We start from the raw sequence: 26,123 nt of genomic DNA on the forward strand, positions 1-26,123 counted from the left end.
TTATTTCAACACAGTTTATTTAAATTTAATACATTTATTTCTTAAAAATACAAATGTGATGAAACATTTAATATAGTAACATGATAATTGCGTCACAATAACACTATTTTAAACCATTCACCTACAATTAAATTACATTGACATCACAATAAAGTCACAGGATAAAAAAAAAAAAATACTTCAATAATCATTTGTTTATTAGCCTCATTCATATAGTAAAAAAAGAATAGGCTATCCATAAATAAAATTTAACATGTATCCCGAATTCTAGATAGTCACAAAAAATATCACAATGCAGGTGATGAAAACACTAATTAGTTCGTCTATAAGATATCTCATTGGGAGACTGGCCACATCAAAAAGACTCAGAAGTCTTGGAAAATGCACACATATTTGGATCATCCACATCAAATTAGTGTGAACACGCTTCTCATGTGACGTGTATTTACTAATCACCATAATATATGCTATTTTAGAGGGTTGGTTAGGAGAAAAATTATCTATTGGTATAAGTAGCATCACATCTCAAATACTGAACGTAACTAAGTTTATAAGTACTGGGTCTTGCTTTACAATCTAATTAATTACCTAGGAATACTAATAAACTCCAAACTCAAGATTTTTCCATGCTGGCGATTAATTTCAGCGAATTCACCCACCAAAAACGCCAGTGTGATAAAGCATAGACACAGAACAGAATCGAGAAATCTAGGTAAATCATACCTAACATCACTGATGTAAGTTGTCGAGTCATACTTTGGAATGTTAAATTACCTACACATAAAACATAATTTTTGTAAAATTTAATTGGGATGCCTTAAAGGTCCATTATCTAACAGATAAAATCTAATCTAAACAGAGTGATTCATTATCATAAAATAGGTCATGGCTTGGCCAAGTTGTAATATCTCCTAAAACAGAAATTATCTAATACCCATCCATTAAGCGACAAGGGCTGTGCGAAAGGGAGCTAAAATACACCGAGTCTCCATTTTTAGTTTTTAAGGTCTTCCTAGAACTGCCAAGCAATTTCTATGCGTACACCTTTTTCTACTTTTAGTTATGATGTTGAAAATCACCTTTAAAATATCAGCCTACTTTTAAAAATACGTGAAGTCCACGTAACATAAGGCCAATGTTTGCGCCTGTAAGCATATTTTTATATAAACGATATTTTTACGTTCACATGCTACATCCGCTATCATCTCACGTAGCAGCAATTTTATAGTGTGGTGAGCTCATTCAGTTAGCTCGAAGCATTTCTACTAAACGGTGTAAATAATCTAAGCACTGCAGGCTTCGTCCTTGCCCACGATGTACAGGTGGTCCGAGGAGTCCACCTTCTTCCAACGCAGGGCCTTGGACTTGATAGTCACTGGTACCTGAAAAAAGGATGGGACATTATAACTTTTTGCCCAGGAACTGCATACATACATCTACACACACAGACATAATACACCGAGACATAGTCGCCATGCGGCTACTCGGCCAAAAGTGAAGCCGAAACACGATCGACGTGTGCGTGCGACGCTCGTGTCTTACGCTCAGGACGGCTACCGGGAAAATCGTAATTCGTCTATTGCGGGCATTTTTCTCTGTCACTCTAATTACGTCTTAGTGAGAGTAAAAGAGAAAGATCCCCGCAATTTGCGAATTTCGGTTTTCGCGGTAGGCCCCCTGAAACGCACACAAGTATACAAAAACGGGTTGCCAGTATTTATTTATTCCCGTCAGAGTAGGGATATTTTAACAACATTCTTATACTTGGTTATCAATAATTTGGAAGTATGTAGATTTTTAATTTTGTAACAAAAAGCTTTTTAGGGTTCCATTATTACATTGAACCCTCAAAAATTTAGTGTGAGTGCAATATTGCTGCGGTCGACCGCATTACAGAAGGAAATGTCAAATACATAGGTCATTTACTTAATACGAAATCTATCAAATTAGTCTTTAAAACCGGACAAGTGCGAGTCGGACTAATCCACCGAGGGTTCCGTACTTTTTAGTATTTGTTGTTATAGCAGCAACAGTAATACATCATCTGTGAAAATTTCAACTGTCTAGCTATCACGGTTCATGAGATACAGATGGACGGAAGGACAGCGGAGTCTTAATAATAGGGTCCCGTTTTACCCTTTGGGTACGGAACCCTAATAAAAATGTATCAATAATTACCCGTTCTATAGGCGCGGCAACCACTGCTAGACACCAAAATTGGTCCGGACGTGGACCGCATGTACTTGTAAGATTCAAAGATTTTAGTTGTACAACATAGGTAGATTACAAGATGTTACATAAATATTTTGGTATCACTATGTCGTGCCTATTGGCATACAAATTCAATAAAAATAGCAACGCGACGAAATCGCTGGGAGAGCCACGCCTGTTTTTTGGCAATAAGGTTTAAATAAATAAGCTTTTACTATTTTATTTTTATTTTACAAATATGAAAAAATTACTATATTTGAATACATTTTACAAGTGTACAAACAATGAGGTACCTCACAAGCTGACTCTGTTCAGTATTGGCGCTATAGTGTCGGATTTCTAAATCGATCATTACATGAAATAAAAATTAAACTGAAATATTATTTAAAAAAAAAACATTTTGAAATAAAATAACGAAAAATATAATTTTCTTTTAATAATACAAGGAACTTAAAGTAAGCGTACTTATTTTAGAATGGCAACGTCATGCCTCATGTGGAGGAAAAATTATTCATTTACCTGGCAACATTTATAAGCAATGGCGGCTGACAAAGGTTTCGATTTTAGTATTCACAATTACGTAAAAATATTATATTAAACTCGAACTCGATGCTTACGCGTGAAATGTAATATCAGGTGATTTGTTTTTATTTAGTGATGAATCGTGAGCGTGACACCCATTCAACGCACAAACAGCCATCATTCCTGTATTTTTTAATTTACAACCGGGAGGTGTATACAAACCGACTCGACCGAGTACTACGAGGGCCGTTCGAACGAGTACGACATAATGTCGCCCCTGGAGTGGCTTCACTAAGGATGTGCGGACTACTCATCTATGCTTTTTTTTTCTATGCCTACACACTATTGTATAGGTAACAGGTACTACACCTATGGGGTTTGAGATCAACAGTTTTTTTAAAGGCCAAAAACAAAAGTGAAATTAATTATACCTAGGTACTACTACCTACGTTACTTTTGTTTAGTAGCAGATTTATGAAATCATCAGAATCAGAGATATGTTCATGTATACATATCACGTTATTCTCATTTGAGTCTCGGCAAACATGTAGATCTATCTAATATCTGGCGCGAAAATCAAGGGCGTAGCCAGACAGTGAACTAGGGGCAAGGCTCGGAAACCGGTTAAATTTCCAAACCATTATCATGAAAAGTACTTGGCGCAAAACCTTTCAATTTCGGTTTCAATGACGAACGGTTTTTATGACATTAACAGTTCTTGTCAAATTAACCGGTTTAGAACAATAAAAACCGGTTCCTTCCTATGTCAGTGTCTATTTTTACATGGCACACCACCAGGCCGACCGGCCGTTGTGTCGCTCGGCGAATAAACCGTTTTTTTAGGTTACAATAGAGTTTTTAAAACGTTCGCGTTATCATAAAAATTCGGAAGAAAAAACCCAAATGAACCGGCATTTTAACAACCGGTTCCGAGCCTTGACGGGGTGGGAGTTAATATCGCCGGAGGCCTAGAGGGGTGGGGGGGGGGGGGGGTTTGCCCATGGCGAAATCATTTCTATCGAAATAACACAAATTGATATAAAATAGTACATTTTTACAGATCCGTACCTCAAAAGGAAACAAAACGGAACACTTATACCAAAAATACCCCTTAACGTAAAAAAAATACACGGCTGTTTATGCCGCAAAAACGTGTATTTCGACACTCAAGGGATTCAATACACGTACAAGGAAAAATATGAAAACTATACATTTTTAGTTAAACCATTACAAAAATTGTGACAAAATACATATAATTTTCGTTTTTTGGGTAAAAATCCATTTGTTTGTATAAAATGTAAAACGATAATGCAATGAATTCATCGTCCAAGACCCCCCCGCCCTTTATGTACGTACTGTAAAAAATACATCTCCCCTGTAAGGATGCAGTTTAATAATTAACCTTGCGAGGTTCTCAGGAAAGGCGCGCGCGAGTTAAACATACAATAACATGTATATGACCCTTATTTGCTACAGTAGTTACATTAATGCTATTATTGGGAGCGTGCACGACTGTCACGCAACCTAGTGTCCGCAATTCTAGGGGAAAACGTCAATTCACTACATCTTATAAAACTACTCCAAAACTAAAAACTACTGAACGGATTTTCATACGACTTTCATCTATCAATAGAGTGATTCTTGAGGAAGGCTTAAGTATATAACTTGTTAAGGTTTTGTGTAAATTGTTTGAAATATAACGATGTTGTCGGAAAAAATCACGCTGGCTAGGAGCTTTAATCGAAAACGCTGCCTAATCCGTTTGAGCTATAACAACACAATGTATGGTGGGGTTGTTTCTCATTCATAGGTCTATAAAAAAGTCCGCGATGTGAAATGTCTATCTTTTAAGGATAACTTACTATATCCATTCTTAACTTCTAGAAAAAGATCACGTAATATGTGGCATTTGCAAAGCTATTTACATGCATACATTATTAACAATTATCAAAATAAATACGTTAGTTATATTAAGCATTTCATACAGATTACAATGGTCCCTTACACCATACAATTTAAATGAATATTTCAGGAGTAATCGTAAATCAAAGTTTCATTTCGAGCCATATAATTGTACGAAATGTTAAAGACGCTATCCGCAGTTAGTTCAAATTTTTACCACCTTATGCGCTGGGATCGCTTTACTTACCCCCACCACGCACTTCGCACGGTCCCAATATTATTCATGCTATATTTCTTCAGATTAGCCCGCGTAGCCAACATGCCAGTCGTTAACGCTCCGCGTAGCGAACGAAATGCAACTGTCACTTTCGCACTAATATGGAGAGAGATGACTAAGCTACGTATTGGGACCGTGCGAAGCGCATGGTGGGGGTAAGTAAAGCGATCCCAGCGCATAAGGTGGTAAAAATTTGAACTAACTGCGGACAGCGTCTTTAACATTTCGTACAATTATATGGCTCGAAATGAAACTTTGATTTACGATTACTCCTGAAATATTCATTTAAATTGTATGGTGTAAGGGATCATTGTAATCTGTATGAAATGCTTAATATAACTAACGTATTTATTTTGATAATTGATAATAAATCCATATAAATAGCTTTGCAAATGCCACATATTACGTGATCTTTTTCTAGAAGTTAAGAATGGATATAGTAAGTTATCCTTAAAAGATAGACATTTAACATCGCGGACTTTTTTGTAGACCTATGAATGAGAAACAACCCCACCATACATTGTGTTGTTATAGCTCAAACGGATTAGGCAGCGTTTTCGATTAAAGCTCCTAGCCAGCGTGTTTTTTTTCCGACAAAATCGTTATATTTCAAACAATTTACACAAAACCTTAACAAGTTATATACTTAAGCCTTCCTCAAGAATCACTCTATTGATAGATGAAAGTCGTATGAAAATCCGTTCAGTAGTTTTTACTTTTGGAGTAGTTTTATAAGATGTAGTGAATTGACGTTTTCCCCTAGACTTGCGGACACTAGGTTGCGTTGCGTGACAGTCTTGCACGCTCCCAATTCCGCGGCCCCTCCGGCCGCGACTTGTGACATTAATCTTTTCATAACAGAAGCTAGCACTTGTCACTGTCGACAAACTAAACCGTATATTTAGTCGCAAAAATCAGTTGGGTTCAATGTAACTACTTCGATCGTTGAACCGTCTAAATTTCCAATCGACCCGGCCAGACGTCACGAGAGTCATGCGAGTGGCATCGCGCCAATCTTGCGACTTGGACCAGACACACCTCTCCGCAGTCATCTAGCTGATCTTAATCACGTCACGTTACAACAATATTATTCGGCAGGTGATAGAACAAAATAACATTGACACCAAAGTATTAGCTATATTTGCTATACTTTTCTGTTGTTATATTTTGTCATGCGCCTAATAATGGGGCCTTTAATTCGTCAATGTAACGATACATGTACATTCTGCTGCAGAGATAATTGACCCCCATGGACAAAAATGTGGTAGATGCCTCAATTTAAAAGGAAAATTAATAAAATAACTAGTAATTCATACAGTTATTATTATTATATTAATGTTAAGAACACGAACAAAACATACCAATTTAATCTAGGTATACTTCACAACTTAGATTGTCTTAGATAAATATCATTTAGAGATAAGGAAACAATATCAGTCGATGTCAGAAATTGTATTGGATGGTGAGAATGTATTGTTCGTAGACTTGTAGAGGTACTATTAACAGTAGGACGAAGTTGTTTAAATCCAATCATTATTCCATGAGTCCATGACTCCTTTGCGCAAATAATAGGCATCTACCTTCCTAATCTAATCGTTTTGAGTTCAATGTGATGAATCATATTCTCGACAAGAGTTTTTTTAAAAGTTAGTTTTCATTCTGTTTAATTTCCTACGTTTCGACGCAGTACAGCTATACACTATTTTGATAACTTGTAATTAAAACACTCGAATACAAATCACAGTTTTATTTCCCCAACTTCACTTTACAAAATCCAACAGCGTAATGAATCATGACAAATGTCAAACTACCTCTTATATTAAAATATCAATACCGCCAAATTAGTAAGTCGGGAATCAATCGAGCTACTAATCAAATTAAATATAAATGGCTAACATTCGGCCGTCCTGAATCAATTCCCGCCTCGGGAATTAAAATTAAACATACAAAATAATTTTGAATTTTAAGTAATACAAAACATAATAACATGGCCAATTAATTAATATATACGTTATTATGAATTTAATGTCAATACATCATTATTATTAAGAAACATATTATCTCTCAGCTCTATTTTACTTGATATTACCATAAATTTATTAAACAAAATTTACTTTATTATTCATTTTTACTGATACTTTATTACATAAAACAACTTAAATATAAATTGCTATTATTACTAATCTATGTAAATATTATCATTATACAAATACATCCTTTGTTTCAATATATTAACTCGTTCGTATTTATAAACTGCTTATATGTATAATCAACAACATTTCATTTCAATATTGAAGCCTCATACATATCTTCAATATTATAGTTTGGAAGAGTACTAGAACCTCATACATATTTCTAGTACCTTAAAGTAATTAAACACATGGAAACCTCCTTCATATTTTCCATGTATTCTCAAGTCATCGCCTATTCAATACTAAAACCTCCTGCCTGTTTTAGCATGTAAATCAAATGTCGTACATGGAAGCCTCCTTCATATCTTCCACATACACATATATATATATTATTTTGTACTAAAACCTCATACCTGTTTCAGTACCTGATTCAATTTAATCAAACTTATAGTATCAATATCATATTTTAATACAAATTAATTATCACTTTCTCAAATCATTCAGACATTTCAGATTCTACCTCAAGATAATCTTCACTAGCTTTATTTTCATTCTCACTTTGACAGTCAGATCTTTCAAATACTAGCCAGGGATGAATTTTATCCACAGCAAATATGCTCTTAAATGGCCTACTTCCCTTTCTGGACAGTGGCGTATCTTCAACTTCATATCTGTCATATCATAATACACGAGTTATGCGGTATGGACCTCTTAATTTTGGAATTAATTTCCTACTTTGACCTGTAGACTGTACTTCTCTCTCAATCCTCACTAAATCACCAACTTTATATTCAATATGTTTTCTTTTCCTATCATACCTATCCTTTTGCTTCTTTTGATCAACTTCTATGTGTTCTGTCATTTCGTTTCTAACAGTATCTCTATCTATGCTATCTTCATCTAAAGCGACTCCTAACCGCAATAACGCATCAGACATACCGGATAATTCCGTACCGAATAAAGCTTGTGCAGGTGTCTTACCAATCCCTTTATTCAAAGTATTATTTATACCCCATTGAATTTTTGATATGCTATCATCCCATACTCGCTCGGATTTTCCTATGTTACATGCCGTCAATGCAGCTAATAAGGTCCTGTTGTACCTCTCTACCTGTCCATTGGCTCTTGGGGTACACACAGCATTAAGTATATGTTTAACTCCTAAATCATTTAAAAATTCCTTAAATTTATGTGACGTGAATGAGGTGCCCCTATCTGAAATAATTCTTTTGGGTACTCCGAATGTATGAAAGTAAGCAGTTAGTGCTTTAATGCTACTAGCTGTCTTCGTATTTTTAACAGGAGTAATAACAATAAACTTTGTAAACGCATCAATTATTAACAGAATATGGGTATTCTTATGTTTACTTTTGACAAACGGCCCTAAATGATCGATGTGGACCGTGTGAAAGGGTACAGCAATTTTCTGTATAGGATGTAATTGACCAGCCTTTTTAGCAACAGGAACTTTAGCATGAGCGCACTCTAAACAAGATTCTACATACTTTTTAATAAATTTTCTCATTTTTGGAAACCAGTAAGTGGCTTTAATTTTGTCATATGTCTTTTCAAAACTAAAATGACCTATATCATCATGATTGCTTTTCATGATGTGCCATCTGACACCTTTAGGCACAACCCATCGATTACCATCACTAGTGACTCTATATAATAAACCCCTTTTGACAACAAAATTCTTCGATATTTCAATTATATTAGGAGTTTCATTATTTTTAAGTACGTTAACTGTACGCTGAAGCTCAGGGTCATTTTGTTGTACTGTAGCTATCCAATCTACTGTAATGGTTTTAATTTCAAAGGATACTTCATTGATTGGGTTGCGACTCAATGCGTCTACGTGAGCCATTGATTTTCCAGGTTTATAATTAATTGCAAAATCATATTCTTGGATCACATTCCACCATCTTGCAACTCTAGATATGACATCCCTTTTTTTCAAATGTAGCCCTCAAAGAATTGCAATCCGTGATGATGGTGAAATGGATACCAAGTAGATAAACCCTAAATCGTTGTAAAGACGCGACTACAGCTAGGGTCTCTAAATCGTAAGAAGTAAAATGCATTTCTTCGGGAGACGTTTGTCGGCTGTAATATGCAATAGCTTCGAATGGTTTTGACTTATCTTTCCTTTGTAGTAAAATTCCGGCCACTCCAAACTTAGACGCATCAGTATGTAACTCTATTTCATATGATGGATTGAAAAAGGCAAGAATAGGTCTGTCCGTTAAGTCATTTTTAAGCCGAATAAATGCATTTTCCTCCTGTTCGCCCCACATAAATTTAGTATCTTTCTTTAAAAGCTGAGTTAGTGGTCTCGCAATAATAGAGAAGTTTTTCACGAATCGCCGAAAGAAACTGGCTAATCCTAAAAATTGCCTAACCTTATGCTGATCAGTAGGACGAGGGAAGTCTTTTACTGCTTGAATCTTTTTCTCACCAGGCCTTATACCATTTTGATCAACTTCAAAACCTAAATACTCTATCGATTTTTTAAAGAAATTACATTTATCTAAATTTAAGGTCATACCAGCATCATGGAATAATTGTAAAGTAAGTTTTAATTTGTGCAGGCCGTCATTGACATCTTTAGATGGTATGATTATGTCATCCATATATGCAAATGCGTGTTTAAAACGTGCGTTACCTAGAATATTGTTTATGGTTCGTTGAAAATTGGCAGGTGCATTGCTTAAACCAAAAGGCATTCTATTAAATTGATAATGACCATCTGGTGTAATAAAAGCCGTGAGATGTTTCGAAGGTTCAGCTAATGGTATCTGGTAGTAACCAGATGCCAGATCTAATGTAGTATAATATGAATATCCAGCTAACCCGTCTAATTGATCGTCTATTCGGGGCAAAGGGTAATGTTCCTTTATTGTTCTCTTATTGAGAGCTCTATAATCAATGCACATACGATAGCCTCCAGTCTTTTTCCTTACCAATATAATTGGTGATGCATAATCGGAAGTAGACTCACTAACAATCCCTGATTCCTTCAATTCATTAACCATGTCTCTTACAACCTCCCTTTCCGCATAAGACAGGCGATAAGGACGGTATACTACCGGGGTTTTATCATTAAGTTGAATATTCATAGATGTAGAGTTACTACAACCTAATTCTTTGGTACTAAATGCAAAACATTTGCGATGTTCGTTTAACAACTTAACTAGTTCATTCATCTCCTGCACGCTTAATGTCTGCCCCACTTGGATTCTAGCTAAAGTTATCTCTTCATTAACAGTAAGTGATGAATTCAAAGCTATTCTATTAACAGTATATGCTTGAGCTTCTCTTGCAATACACGCACGAGTAATAACACTATCCTGTACTAGCTCAAAAGGGTTAACTGATAAACCTTTAACCATAACTCGTCCATGCCCCTCTGTTACAGTAATTAAACCCGGTATTGTTACAAATTCTCTTTCAGGTTGCGATATCAAACTATACTCCAAATATATTAACCCATTGCAAACTGGCTTAGTATAAAAATCTACCTCAGTAACATTATTTATTAGAATAGTGTTTTTAGAGATCAAAGATATAGGTTTGTATTCATAATCCTTCGATGTATTTGAAAAAGTTAAATTATTACTGGTTTTATAAGTTTCTATGTGATCCTGTTCAGTAAACGATTGTCCAATCAATAAAGATGTACTTAAATGGCTATCAGGTACTATGAATACCTCTACAGTAGCTTCAGCCGAATCAATTATAATATTTGTATAAACTCTACCTAATGTCCGAGTTGCTGAATGTGGATAACCTCTTAAAATAGGTAAATTATCTTTAGACCAATCATCAAAAATATTATTTGCATCAGATAATCTCAAAAGCGTACACTCACTGCCAAAATCTATAAAGCACGAAAGACTTGCTTTGTTTACGTATGCAGTTTTATAAAATTTTTGATCTTTACTATTAGATACGGCTAGTCATGACACAGTTTTCTCATTTTTCGCGTCAAAATTCTTTTTAGTGTTACAATCCGATGAAACATGACCAATTCTAGAACAAGTTTCGCATTTCTTTATTGGCTGTTTACATTTAAAATGAGGATGTCCATCCTCACCACAATTAAAACATTTAACAACTTTATTATCCGGTTTAGAGCCCCGGCTGTTAACTTGTTTGCTATCATTGGTCTGTCGAGACGAGACTCTTGGTTTGGTATTTTTCTGACTACGTAAATAAACTAGCAATTTATCCGGTTCTATAAATTGCGCTGCTTCGGCGCTGGTTTTTACTGCTCTGTCATCTATCCCTAATAAAATACAGTCAACTGCATCTGTACCTGTGATTCGACACCTATTAAGTAACATAACTTTTTCGTAATAATAATCTTCTAATGAATCTCCATATTTCGCGCGTTTTTCAAGCATTTCCGTTAACAATAAACCATAATTTTCCTTACTAGGAAAAGCCGTTTTTAATTTAACTTGCCATTCGGGCCACGTGTGTTTTAAGCTCGTCAAGCCTTGGTACCACTTTAGAGCAACACCGGCTAGTTTAGGTAACGCATAATGAATGACTTGTCGTTCAGTCCAATTGTAAATACTTGCGGTCTCATTTACTTTATTTAGCCATACGTCAATAGTTTGACTACGATTAGCTGGGTCAAATTCAGGCAACACGTTCATTACGGGGAATCTTTCAACATGATCTGACCTGTCCTCTGATCTAACAGCTTTAAATAAATCTTTCAAAGTGCCTAGTAATTCATTATCACCATACCTTGTATGACTTCGGCGGTGCCGGCGCGACTGCGAGCGGCTGCGGCTGCGGCGCGAGCGCATCCTACTGCGACGCGAGCGGCTGCGGCTGCGGCGCGAACGTGTAGGACTCCGGTGTACATGTGCTGGGCTGAGGCGCATCCGCGACCGGCTTCGACGCGAACGTGACCGGCTGCGGCGCCTGCTGCTTCTCGATCCGTCAGAGGTGATGCGGCTACTCCTCCCGCGGCTGTGTCTGGATCGACTTCGCCTTGCGCGGCTGCGCCTCTCCAGTTCCCGGTCGCGAGCCCTGCTATTCCTGTGTTGTACTTGCAGCGTCATCGATTGGCCTCCCTCAGGATTGTCACGTGGGAGCGGAGGCGTCCGTACAACTCTTCTATCAAGTTCATCCATACTGAAATTAAAATGATTTTCACAAGCATAACTGTTTTACTTACTACCTTAAGTATTTACACGTGTCTAACTAAAGTAAACACTAGTTTTTATATTGATAACTATGCACGTTATTTGTGGTAAGAAAGTATCAATAAGACTTTTAAAATAATAACATTACGAAGTACACTATCTATCACAATCATAATTAGAATAATGGGTACATAAATACATGTAAAACTAGTTGTACAGTTCCTTAAATATTATCAAGTATCATCCACAACAAATATCTAATAGTGAACATAAATTCTAATTTCTAGCATTACGGTTACGATTACGAATATGCTATTTTAATCAGATTGTTTACTAATTCTAATAATAAACGTAAACCTTGTTATCAAGCTATTTTATCTCCAGAATTATTGAAAATATTCTCAATTACCTCTTAGTTTTACTTGTAAATGTTCGATTAATAACGTCAAGAAAGCCAAATCATGCACATAAATCTATGAATTTAAAAACAAAATTTCAATTACCTGTGGCGTTTTGGACTCGTTTCCAACTTCTGATATGATAACTTGTAATTAAAACACTCGAATACAAATCACAGTTTTATTTCCCCAACTTCACTTTACAAAATCCAACAGCGTAATGAATCATGACAAATGTCAAACTACCTCTTATATTAAAATATCAATACCGCCAAATTAGTAAGTCGGGAATCAATCGAGCTACTAATCAAATTAAATATAAATGGCTAACAATTTTGATTACAATTTTGCCCACGAACATAGCTGGTTAAAAATAAGTAAGTGTGGAATTATTCGTTCATTAACTATGTACATAATGTGAAGATATATCTAGTTACCTACATGTATACTCCGTTTTAGGATCATTGCCAAGCGGTATAATGTACTTCAAAGCAATTTACATGGCTACCTAATCATAATCATGATATGTATTTTACGGAATTTCTAGTCGCACTAGGGCTATTCTAAACCAAGGCCATATTAAGCATAAAGTGGTAAAAAATGACGTACCGATGTTATGGTTATGTATAATGTGTAAATGTAAACTGGTCGTAACTAAAATATATTAGGCATAACGATTATAACGAACGACGCAGAAATGAGGAAATGTGCATGTAGTGATTTTCAGACTCGACTCAAACCCGGTAAAGTAACGAGGTAAATAGATTTTGTCAGGAATTTCCTAACACACGGAAATATAATTAAAATGATTTGGTCGGTTGGCATCTCCAGATGGTTGTCATCGCACATACCTACGTGATAACAACCATGACTAACTGCGGCCTTAACTAGCAAGGTCGCCTTAAAACAATATCGAAACGAATGGAATGGCTATTATACCACCATAAAGTTTATCGGAGCGCAGCATCCGTGCATCCGATATATAATAATAATGATTTACGAACACAAAGTGAATCATATATGATGTTGAATGTAATGAAGTCCGTAATAGGTATAACAATAAATATTTTGCTTCTTGAATTAAAAAAAAAACGTGCTTATAAAAACAATAATAAGGTTCTGAGTAACGTCCAGTAATCGTAAAGTATTGACTAAGGGCTGATTTAGATGGTGCGAGAACTCGCATGTGAGTTTCATTTCATTGCGGTATTTGATCGGTCGGCCGAATTGGCTGTAACGTCTGTCCGCAATGTAACTAAATTCGCATGCGAGTTCGGATGCCGTCTAACTCAGCCCTAAGAAGCAATGATTACAAATCCTTACGTTCTATACGAACATTAATTTTAGACTGGTATGATATTGAATTATTGCATGATTACTTGATTAGCATTAAGAGTCCTTATTCCTACAGACGAGCGTATTTTGTAAAATGCTTGCTTTTTCATTCAAGATTACGACGTAACTATTAGTATTTATTCAAAAACTGATAACGTACTTAAATAATCGTTTCCTAAACTAGGGGCTCCAACAGTTCAAATTTTCATTTTTTCTTTTAAACCTCTTTTTTAATGAGGTTTTTTGGGAGTCTTTTCCAAATTTTGCAGTGAGATGTGGCGTTTCGGTTCTCAATTTTGCTATAAACAAGAATCATTTGGTACATGAATGACTACAATTTGATTCAACATATCTCGTACGAGGGGCTGGAATGATTAACAATCGAAGATTCATTTGAAAAAACTGATAAAATACCTTCCGAGTTTTCTTCATTTTTTTGGCGAAAACAGGGTTTTATTATATTTTATTTCCGCAAATTGTACGCATATTTTGCTTTAAAAATAATATTATAGCAAACTGTAACTTTATGTTAACCTATTAAAAAAAAATCGTAACTATGGGACCTACATTGCCGTAAATTTATATTTTTTTTAAACACGTATAAATCACGCAGCAGCGACGCCCCGCTCTCAGTCCGCGCGGAGCGCGCTTAGAGGACGGACCTGTGCTCGATTGTCAGGCATTCGTTGCGATCGTAATCAGCTACGGAGTTCCGAGAAGTGCTATATACTGCGATTAGAAAATCTTAATAAAAGTTCATTTTATACAGTATGCCTAACAGACTCTCTTATTGATGGATTTTCAGTGTTACTTTTTTTTTAATACTAAGTCGGTGGCAAACAAGCATACGGCCCGCATATGTACGCCTGCAACTCCAGAGGAGTTACATGCGCGTTGCCGACCCTAACCCCCTCCCACCCCTCGTTGAGCTCTGGCAACCTTACTCACCGGCAGGAACACAACACTATGAGTAAGGTCTAGTGTTATTTGGCTGCGATTTTCTGAAAAACGCATTTTCACTTGAAATTACGTTAGGGTTTGCATTATTATTTTTGACCCGGATGAAGTCCAAGTTCTCATGATGGAGTCAGGAGTAGGTCACCAGAACTCCTAATCTACTAATTATAATCCCATCGTGTTTGGGCTCAAAAGATTTGCCCTGACGAACACCATCGATCTAGATGAGGTCCAGGGTCTCATGATGGAGTCAGGAGTTGGTCACTAGAACTCCTAATCTATTCATTATAATTCTATCGTGTTTGGGCTCAACAGAGTTGCCCTGATGAGCACCTTCAATCTAGATGAGGTCCAGGGTCTCATGATGGAGTCAGGAGCTGGTCACCAGAACTCCTAATCTACTCATCATAACTCCATCGTGTTTGGGCTCAATAGATTTGCCCTGATGAACACCATCGATCTAGATGAGGCCCAGGGTCTCATGATGGAGTCAGGAGTTGGTCACCAGAACTCCTAAACTACTCATCATAACCTCATCGTGTTCGGGCTCAATAGATTTGCCCTGACGAGCATCATCAATCTAGATAAAGTCCAGGGTCTCATGATGGAGTCAGGAGTTGGTCACTAGAACTCCTAATCTACTCATTATAATTCCAACGTGTTTGGGCTCAAAAGATTTGCCCTGATGAGCACCATCGATCTAGATGAGGTCCAGGGTCTCATGATGGAGTCAGGAGCTGGTTACCAGAACTCCTAATCTACTCATCATAACTCCATCGTGTTTGGGCTCAATAGATTTGCCCTGATGAACACCATCGATCTAGATGAGGCCCAGGGTCTCATGATGGAGTCAGGAGTTGGTCACCAGAACTCCTAATCTACTCATCATAACCTCATCGTGTTCGGGCTCAATAGATTTGCCCTGACGAGCATCATCAATCTAGATAAAGTCCAGGGTCTCATGATGGAGTCAGGAGTTGGTCACTAGAACTCCTAATCTACTCATTATAATTCCAACGTGTTTGGGCTCAAAAGATTTGCCCTGATGAGCACCATCGATCTAGATGAGGTCCAGGGTCTCATAATGGAGTCAGGAGTTGGTCACCAGAACTCCTAATCTACTCATCATAACTCCATCGTGTTTGGGTTCAATAGATTTGCCCTGATGAACACCATCGATCTAGATGAGGTCCAGGGTCTCATGATGGAGTCAGGAGTTGGTCACCAGAACTCCTAAACTACTCATCATAACCTCATCGTGTTTGGGCTCAATAGATTTGCCCTGACGAGCATCATCAATCTAGATAAAGTCCAGGGTCTCATGATGGAGTCAGGAGTTGGTCACTAGAACTCCTAATCTACTCATTATAATTCCAACGTGTTTGGGCTCAAAAGATTTGCCCTGACGAGCACCATCGATCTAGATGAGGTCCAGGGTCTCATGATGGAGTCAGGAGTTGGTCACCAGAACTCCTAAACTACTCATCATAACCTCATCGTGTTTGGGCTCAATAGATTTGCCCTGTCGAGCATCATTAATCTAGATAAAGTCCAGGGTCTCATGATGGAGTCAGGAGTTGGTCACTAGAACTCCTAATCTACTCATTATAATTCCAACGTGTTTGGGCTCAAAAGATTTGCCCTGACGAGCACCATCGATCTAGATGAGGTCCAGGGTCTCATGATGGACTCAGTAGTTGGTCACCAGAACTCCTAATCTATTCATCATAATGGTAATTTGATGGTGCTTGTCGGAGTAAATCTATTGAGCCCAAACACGATGGAGTTATGATAAATAGATTACGAGTTCTGGTGACCAACTCCTGACTCCATCATGAGACCCTGGACTTCATCTAGATCGATGGTACTCGTCAGGGCAAATCTTTTGAGCCCAAACACGATGGAATTATAATGAGTAGATTAGGAGTTCTGGTGACCAACTCCTGACTCCATCATGAGACCCTGGACTTCATTTAGATCGATGGTACTCGTCAGGGCAAATCTATTGAGCTCGAATACGATGGAATTATAATGAGTAGATTAGGAGTTCTAGTGACCTACTCCTGACTCCATCATGAGACCCTGGACTTCATCTAGATTGATGGTGCTCATCAGGGTAAATCTATTGAGCCCAAACTCGATGGAGTTATGATGAGTAGATTAGGAGTTCTGGGGAGTTCTGGTGACCAACTCCTGACTCCGTCATGAGACCCTGGACCTCATCTAGATCGATGGTGTTCGTCAGGGCAAATCTTTTGAGCCCAAGCACGATGGAATTATAATGAGTAGATTAGGAGTTCTGGTGACCAACTCCTGACTCCATCATAAGAACCTGGATGGACTTCATTCGGGTCAAAAATAATAATACAAACCCTAACGTGATTTCAAATAACACTGAAACTCTATAGCACTAATGTGCGCAAACGATTGGCATCTTGACTACGCAGCATGGGTGCGTAGCCACCATGCCAATCGATACGACAACGAAACACTATCTGTCTCTCTCTCGTACTAATATGCACAAATGATTGGCATCTTGGCTGAGCAGCATGGGTGCGTAGCCAACATGCCAAACGTTTACGATACGACAAGGAAACACTATCTGTCTCTCTATCACACTAATATGCGCAATCGATTGGCTTCTTGGCTAGGTATCATGGGTGCGTAGCCAACATGCCAATCGTTTACGATACGACAACGAAACACTACTCTCTCTCTATCGCACTAATATACGCAAACGATTGGTATTTTGGCTAGGCACTAAGCAAGTGTGTGGCCAACATGCCAATCGTTTACGATACGACAACGAAACACTATCTGTCTCTCTATCGCACTAATATACTTTATTTATACCTGCAGTCATTTAGTAACTTCTTCATTTTCCATTGGTGTGAAAGAGACAGAATAAAGAGCAAGGGTTATAGTACACTCTGTAGTCTGTACACTTAGTAGTAGTGTACATAAAAAAAAAACTACTGTGCATATACAATAAAATAAAGAGTGCCTATATGATATCATATGACACTAAAATTAATGTTGCTTGAAATTATATTGAAAACTATCAAGATTATTCTAGTCTGCATTGAAACGCGCGTCGCGTTGCCGGCGCTCGCGTACCGAGCGCCAACGCCATCTATCGAGCGTTATTTCGTGAAATCGGAGAACGCTCCAAGGATTAAGGGCTCTTAAACACTCCCTCCAATTCCCTCAATACAGTCCAGCCATACAGGTTTGTAAAGGAAGAGATATAATTATTGATAAAGTGGATATAAAATGCATTACGCATTATTACCTGCTGAAACGGGTATTCACGGTTATCTCTATCTCTTATCGCGCCCTATGGATCGGAACATAGTACACGTGTCGTAGGTATGTGCACATTAATCAAGATGAATAGCCAAACAAATGCGACAAGCTGAACAGTTTTTTAATGCCTGTGTGTAAGGTCATTAGGTCATTACCTAACAATACCTATTCTTATCTAAACTAAAACGATACTTCCGGCGAGATACTGTTATTTTCTGACTCAGATGTTATGAAATCGTTGTAGAATTGGATGATCTGAAAATGGGCACTGAATGTGGCTGATGAATACTAAATCCAGACGAATTGGTTATAGAGTGAGATGCGTACGACAAGAGAGGTTTTCCAATTTTGTCGAGACAGTGGACTTGCCAAATCTCAAATTGGCATCGCATAATTTTCGATACATCATTCAGAGGTGATGCTGATGCAATTGTATGCAGCGATAGAACCTTTATTCCTGATAGGCACTACCTAACTGCTTTGAGTAAGTACTTTGCCGGTTGCCAAACTTGCCAATATGGTACTGCACCAAGCACACCAAGGTGAATGTGAAAGTTAAATATAATTGAAACCTAACAATAAAATATAATACATAGCGGATACACAATAAGTATCCAAACATCAAGATATAAGTGGCTCTGTGAGCTGTAGACCTCGCGAGCATAACTTAACACTGAAAAAATGTATGGCTAAGACGCCATTTAAAAAAACCTGAAAACTGAATCGACTTTTTTTTTAAATATTGAATCATCGAATTAATTCTAATTAAAGTAGACGTTTCTTAAATATTGATTGACCGCTTAAGTCACTTTTCATTTGTGCAGCTCTGCGAGTTTCCCAGCGTGGAAAACTAGGGCGCCTGTTTCACAATGAATTCGTTTGTTTTATAATACTTTCGTCATCTGCTCGTGAGTCGAGGCATTGCACTTGTAAACTACCTACGTCTGCGTGTCTCGTGATCTTCCTGTCTCTCAGGGTTCACGTGAGCTCCAGAAACGTCCGAAGCATTCACAATCTTATTGATTTGTAAATATTTGACCCCATTTTCACACTGCCACAGCGATTTCAATATGAACAGTAAGTTTACTGTTTATTGATTTGTTGACTTTGTTGTCTGTAGGTATAAAACAATGGAGATTCCAGTTAGCGTAGCGCGGGTAGCACGTCATTTACAGCGAGATGTAATTAGCATTTAAGTGCGACTAATTGCGCTCTTGCGCAGCTGCATGGCTGGTGAAAGATTTTAAATTCAGTCTTTATTTACTTATAATTAGCTATACAAACATTATGGAAAAATAAAAATAATGTTTTTTTTTTTTAATAATGTTAAAAGGTGACTTGAGAATGACGTAAATGAAGGTGTTATACACTATAGTACTGCTTAATAAGCAAAACTTCTAGACGGGTTGTTTCTGTCACCAGATCTCTGTACTATATTATCAACAGAGCGAAATTAAAACATAAATTTCATCTGACTAAATATTACCTACATAACTTTTGTGATAAGTACTCGTAGGTACCGCAGCTACCCAGAATCTGGGTCCCTAATTTCTTTACAAAACCTAGCTACTACTCTGATTTGCAACAAACGTGCTTGATTAACTACATAACAATCGACAAGTCACACAGCGCGTAATACAGACACACACCAGACACAATAGGCAGCCAAGCCAAGGACGTTAACATAAACCCACTAAAGGTGTTTAGTTTATAAGCTTAAACGTCAAGGCTCGTTCCCACTCTACCGTAAAATTTAACCATCATCGACCTTGCTGATAACGCCATGGTCAATCTAATAAATGCGTAAATACCTACTCAAACGACAATCAATCAATAAAATGAGTAGGTAGTAAATTTTTCATAGCTACCTAAATGTTGTTCATGATTAAGTGTTGTTGATCATTGTGCTATTGTGTAAAGTAGGTAAGGCGTATTTAAAATTTCATGTTCATGAGTATCATGCCACATTTCGTTTCTGTTAAGGTAATAAGTAATACCTACATACGCACGCGCACGTCGCACACGTCATTTAATACTTTTATCAATTTTAAAAGTTTCTTGTAATTTTTTGTGGATCATTAAAATATTGAACTTAGGCTTTTAACTTGTTGTCTAATCCGATATTCAACCTAAATTACAAATGTACCTAAATTTAAAAAAATGTAGAATTTAGCAGCCTAAAAATTTTAGTTTTAATATTTAATTTTTACATTTACTTACACGTTTTAATCAATGGCAAATGCCATGAAAAAAATCACTTGGAATCTAGACTTAATTGCGTGCGCAGACTCTAAGTAAAATCTTAAAAGATTAAAGTTGGCTGTATAGAAAAAAAAAAACACGAAAATATGTCTAATTTTCCCTGCATACCATAGCAGTTTAGCAGTATAATTTTATTATAAAATAACTAAATTTAATGATATAGCAGAGGGATTTGAGGAGCAAAATTTTGAACAGAACTATACTTTCCGAGATATTGAGGTAAAATGTTAAAACCGTCCATCTTCCGTCGCAAGTTTCGCGCGGCGCAGCTTATCTTTTGTTCCTTTCTAATCTCCTGACTTTACACCCATTTGGGTCATATGAAGATATCCAGATCTATGCATAACTTTTACGTGCTTTACCGCTATATATGCTGCTGCTATACTTTCGTAGTGAGCTTGCCGTCATCTCCGATGAGGAACTCCTCGAGCCCGAAGACCAACGGCGACAAGTTGCTATGGAGAAGAGAAAGAAGGGAGAGGAGGCACCGCGCATCACACAGACGATCATGAACATACCTTCTTGACGAGCTTGCCGTCCTCCCCGATAAGGAACTCCTCAAGCCCGAAGACCAGTGGGGACCAGTTGCCAAGGTGGAAGATCCGCGAGGAGGTGCCGCGCGTCACGCGGAACTCGATCGTCTTCGCCATCAGCACGTTTGTGATCATGTACACCGACTTCTTGCCCTTCAGCTCTGTGCGCAACCGAATTATTGTTATTATGTGAGGATAAAGGGTAATAATAGAAGACAATAATAAACAATGAATGTGGCAGGTTTAGATTAATCATTTAATATTGATAATATAGTTCGTGCCATCCACGATGACGCGCAGATTTGTCAAATCTAACATGACAATACGAGTCAAGGCAAGCGTCTTCGTGTATGACACGATCTATAATCATAAGAAGGTTTAGTGATGTCATTAACTGCACAAATTTATTTATTTTGTTAATCGTTTCATATATCTATAGTTTAATAGATTTTATTTGATTCTAGATTTATTGTGGCAGGCAAGAATAGCAAAATAAGGTAAATTATGCCATTTGGCACTAAGTCTGCCTGCTGTAAGTATCTCTACTCTTCATTTAATGTCAAGTCAATGTTAAGATAAAGGAGCCCCATTTTAACTTCAATCCCATTTTAATTGGTTTCACATTTATATTTTGGAGAAAGGCCAATAATTGGTATTTACGTTGGCAGAATATATTATTTGTATGTAGCACCCTACCATACCTTTTTACAGTATTAAGTGGTGTGTTCGTGTGTATCAACCTAAGCGCGACATCTAACTATTCAAAAGTAAGAGGAGTTGGTTATAAAATCATGTTGCTGAAAGTTATGAAAAGTAGGAAAAATCTGGGAAGGGAATATTCTTGTAGTTGGTAGTTTTGCATGTTACAAAATATAACGAAAACATAGAGATGAAATGTAGGCCAAGGATTTTGTAGGTGTTGTTACCTTTGTTATTGACATCAAGATAGATGTTGTTCTCAAGGTGCTTGTCCTTGGGGACACTGGAGCGGGCAAAGTTGACCATGATCACTCGCACTTTGTTCTTGATTGTTTCATCTTGCAGTGTGATCTACAAATAACAAATATATCGGAAAAGGTTAAATCAATTTTGAGAATTTACCAAACCAAGTTGGTGGTAACTAATGGGTTTTTTTCCCAGTAGTTACCAGTGGTAAAAGGTGGGAAAAAAATTCCAAGTAGTTACCACTAGTAATAACTTGGTGGTAACTAGTGGGAATAACCCGAAATACCTATTTATACATATATCTAGTAAAAAAATTTATAGGGGAGATGTAGTAAAATATTTCCCAAACAACACTGATGAATAATAAGCTAAATTTGCAGAATCAAACTGAAATTGGGTTCAACTACATGAACATACATTACATGGAACAGGTAAGTACTTAAGTAATTGTTTACTTCGTGACTGATAATCCTTCTTCAGTGTTTTAATTTTGCATCTTCTGCATTCAAGCTTATATAGCTTGTGGCTCAGTATCACAGCTAGCAGCTAACTAGCTTATTTTAAAGACAGATGAATATAAGATTCTGATTAAGTCATAGTCTCATAATAAATTATCATCTAAAGTAAACTATGATTTTAAAGGGTTGTAATTTCCTTGATATCATAAGATGCAAAAAAAGGTGATTGCTAGGGCATGTAAGTATAACTTGTTAAAATTTTTCTATTTTTATAAAGGCTATGTAACAAGAGAACAATGTGTGCTCAGCATAATTTAAATTGCTAAACATAATTCATGTCAAGTTCACATGAATAATCATTAGTCATAAATAAGAAAACAATTTTGTTTTTTTTTATATTATAGGACATTATCACACAAATTGACTAAGTCCCACAGTAAGCTCAATAAGGCTTGTGTTGAGGGTACTTAGACAACGATATATATTATATTATTATATTTTGAATTTGTTAACCCTAGGTGTTGGAAAAACAAGGAGTACTAAGTTAAGGTAGTGTTTTCATGTTAACAACATTTTATTTCATGAAGATATTCAGTAACTTTATGAATTTAAAGGCTAAGGACTAATTTGGAATAAAATGCGTAAATTTAGTAATAAAGGTCTCCAGGGCAACACTGAATCTAAGCATGGATCCAAGGGACAGGTCAAGGTCAAAGGTACATAGGCTGAAAGTAATTTCAACGTATGCTTAAATATTACGTTTACAGCTTACCTTCACGCTTTCATGCGGAAATTTAAAGTCCTCCTCTTGAAAATTGCCTTGTTCCAGCCATTTCACATAATCGCTATTAGATTTTGCTTTATTAATATTCTGGCTCAATTCTCCAAGGGGCGTGAACATTTTACCGTTAGTTTCTTTTTCCTTAGGGACGAATAGAGAGGTGCATTTGTAGAGGTCTGCTTCCGTGATGTGCGGAATACAAACCAATTGACTGCTACCGATTTCTGTTTCAATTTCGTCTCTAATAAATGGCCACGCATCTTCCAGCTTTAGTGACTTCAAGTCGTCTAGGCTGACATCCTTCCGAATCTCGTGCGAGTACAGCGACTTCACTACAACTTTCAATTTCTTCGGCATTTTGTTTGAATTAAATTCACCCCGTTAATGAATTAAACAACACGCACTCACCGCGACTGTCACAGCTCTACTAACATTTTTTTAATACGTCGCCCGCGTCGCCGTTCCATTTCACAGACAAGGCACTGGCGTTATTCGTCCAGTACACATGGTGCACGGCGTATACCCATCATGCACCTTTATAATCAACCAAGTTAAAGCTGTTGCTACAATAATAATACCAGTAGCTTTTCCATTTTTCATTCGGGACATTGCATTTTTCACTTCCAAGGGTGAAATTATATAAATGAAATTATAGGGCCTGAGACTGGAGGCAACTCCGGAAGTTTGCCTTGTGGGAATTCTTCATTTAGAAGGTTGTAAAAGTAATCGTGCCATCTCCTACTTATATCGGCGTCAGCAGTTAAAAGTTTAATCATCGTTAATGTATTTATTTTGGTTAAAATCTTGGGTTTGCTTATTACGGAATTTAGCAACTTTGAAAATTTCATTTTCGTTTTCACATTTTTCTAACCGTTTGATAAAATCTCCCTCCGCCTGCGCTTTAGCTATTGCTACTGCTCTTTTCACTGATTTTCTAACGTTATGGTACAACTCTTCATCTTGGCTATGGTGTGTTTCGTGCCATTTCTTAAACTGTTGTTTCTTCTCCTTTAGCATTTCTTTGGCGTCCTGTGACCACCAGCTGCCATTCTTCTCAGACCTGAGCTTGCCTTTGGTAACCCCAAGAAGGTCCTTGGCGGTGCGAAGATTGAAAGAATGAAAGTTAAGTATTCCACATGGTGTTGACGTCTTCTGGCTTTTCACTAACATCTCGGAGATCTTCTGTGAGATATTCTCCTACTCTTACAGTAAGGCCTTTAGCCTTGTCCAGGTTGAACCATTTGATGCAGGGCCGGGGCTTTATTTTTGATTTGGATCTCCAATTTGGTAGTTTTAGACATGCTACAAGCAGCCGATGTTGGGTGGTAAGTGGTTCCCCTGGGATGACTTTACAATCTCTAAAGAACTTGCGCAGACTGGCATCACACATTATGTAATCGATCTGTGTAGCAAATTTACCACTTTTGTATGTGATAAGATGATCGTTTTTCTTCTCGAAGAAAGAGTTAATAATAGACACCTGAAAGTTGTTTGCAAGGTCTAGTATTTCTTTGCCTTGATCATTTAATATGCCGTATCCAAAGCCCCGTGCATATCACATCCCTGGGTAGACGCTTTTCCGATATGTCCATTTAAGTCGCCTGCAAGGATCTTATTTTCCGTAGCTGGTATGTTTTGGATGGTTTCCTGCAACTCTTCCCAGAATACCTCTTTTTCTTCTCTGTTACAGCCAGTTTGAGGGGCGTAAACCGATAAAATGTTTAAACAAGGCTGATTATCTAGGGCCACTTTGACGTACATTGTTCTGTCACTAATTCTGTTAATTTGTATGATTCTGTTCTTAAGATTCTCATCTAAGTAGTATTACACGACCGATGCCGTTCCTAGTAGTTGATGACCCATTATATAATAGTTGAATTTAACTCTTGAACACAGCAGATGTTAATGTGTCTTCTGTTAAGAATCATGGAACCGATATTCCAAGTCGCTATTCGCAAATTTGTCTCGCTGCGTCTAAAACCGTCGCTTACGGGGGACGCCCTAGCATGTTTCGCTGGTTTATATCGGGTTTCGCATGGGCAGTCGCTTACAGGGTACGCCTTAGCATTTATACTTATCCTTTCATATTGTACTTTCATGTTGAGTGTTAGATGTAGTGTATTGGCGAGTTGTTTTTACGGCCGGTTGCCACCTGACGCCGAGGACGAGGCTTTTCTGAAAAGCCGGAACGCCGCCGATGACCCACTTTGTGGTTCTTCCGCCGCCGAACCTTCTGTCCACTCCGTCCCAAGTGCACAGCGCTCCTGTAGCCCTTTATCCGAGTGTTTTGGAGAGGCCTGCCAGGAGGGATTATTTTGAAAGTGGAGATTAACCTACTCCTGTTTGCCCTATTGATGTGCCTCTTCCGCCTGTTTAGCCGTTTCAATGGTTTCTATATCCGCCTTTACAGCCGTTGGGCTCTTCACCCGTAACCCCGAGCCAGGGTTCCGCGTTATACCCCGCGGGCTTGGGTCCCTGTCCGAACATGGTCCGAACTCAGCCATGTATTCGCTCCGGCCTATTGAAGCGAGAGATGCCCACCCCCGCGGCATGGACGCGCCGGACAGGAATCACCCCAGTGGAGAAAAGTAGAGAAGATGGCTCTAATCTCCCTGAGGCCGGGTTAATGGTCTCGTATGATACCAAGACCAATGGCGTACAACAATATATATATGAAAAAAAAAACACTTAAGGATTAGCCTAGATAAATATATTACATACATACATACATACATATAATCACGCCTATTTCCCGAAGGGGTAGGCAGAGACCACGGATTTCCACTTGCTACGATCCTGACATACCTCTTTCGCTTCCTTCACTTTCATGACATTCCTCATACACGCTCGTCGGTTTAGGGTGCTCTTGACCTGGCCTTTCTTCAGGATTTCCCCGATTTGATCAGAGAAAGTCCGCCGAGGTCTACCCCTTCCAACTCCCT

General features: G+C 37.7%; 2 protein-coding genes across 2 annotated transcripts in view; both read right to left on the reverse strand.

Annotated features, from left to right (window-relative positions):
- LOC133534155 (uncharacterized) lies at positions 1-25,869 on the reverse strand. The gene is made up of 4 exons (XM_061873244.1): positions 23,173-25,869; positions 21,924-22,047; positions 20,983-21,158; positions 1-1,382 (listed from the first exon to the last, which is right to left on the reverse strand). Exons 1-4 carry the CDS (start codon positions 23,536-23,538, stop codon positions 1,284-1,286), a joined length of 765 nt encoding a protein of 254 aa, XP_061729228.1. The 5' UTR covers positions 23,539-25,869; the 3' UTR covers positions 1-1,283.
- LOC133515657 (uncharacterized) overlaps positions 25,317-26,123 on the reverse strand; it is a 3,406-nt gene continuing 2,599 nt past the window's right edge. The window contains exon 2 of the mRNA XM_061848228.1: positions 25,317-25,478. Within this exon, the coding sequence (XP_061704212.1) occupies positions 25,317-25,478 (162 nt within the window). The remainder of the gene's footprint in view (positions 25,479-26,123) is intronic.

This window comes from Cydia pomonella, chromosome 2 (genome assembly GCF_033807575.1).
Source record: "Cydia pomonella isolate Wapato2018A chromosome 2, ilCydPomo1, whole genome shotgun sequence".
Lineage (NCBI taxonomy): Eukaryota > Metazoa > Arthropoda > Insecta > Lepidoptera > Tortricidae > Cydia > Cydia pomonella.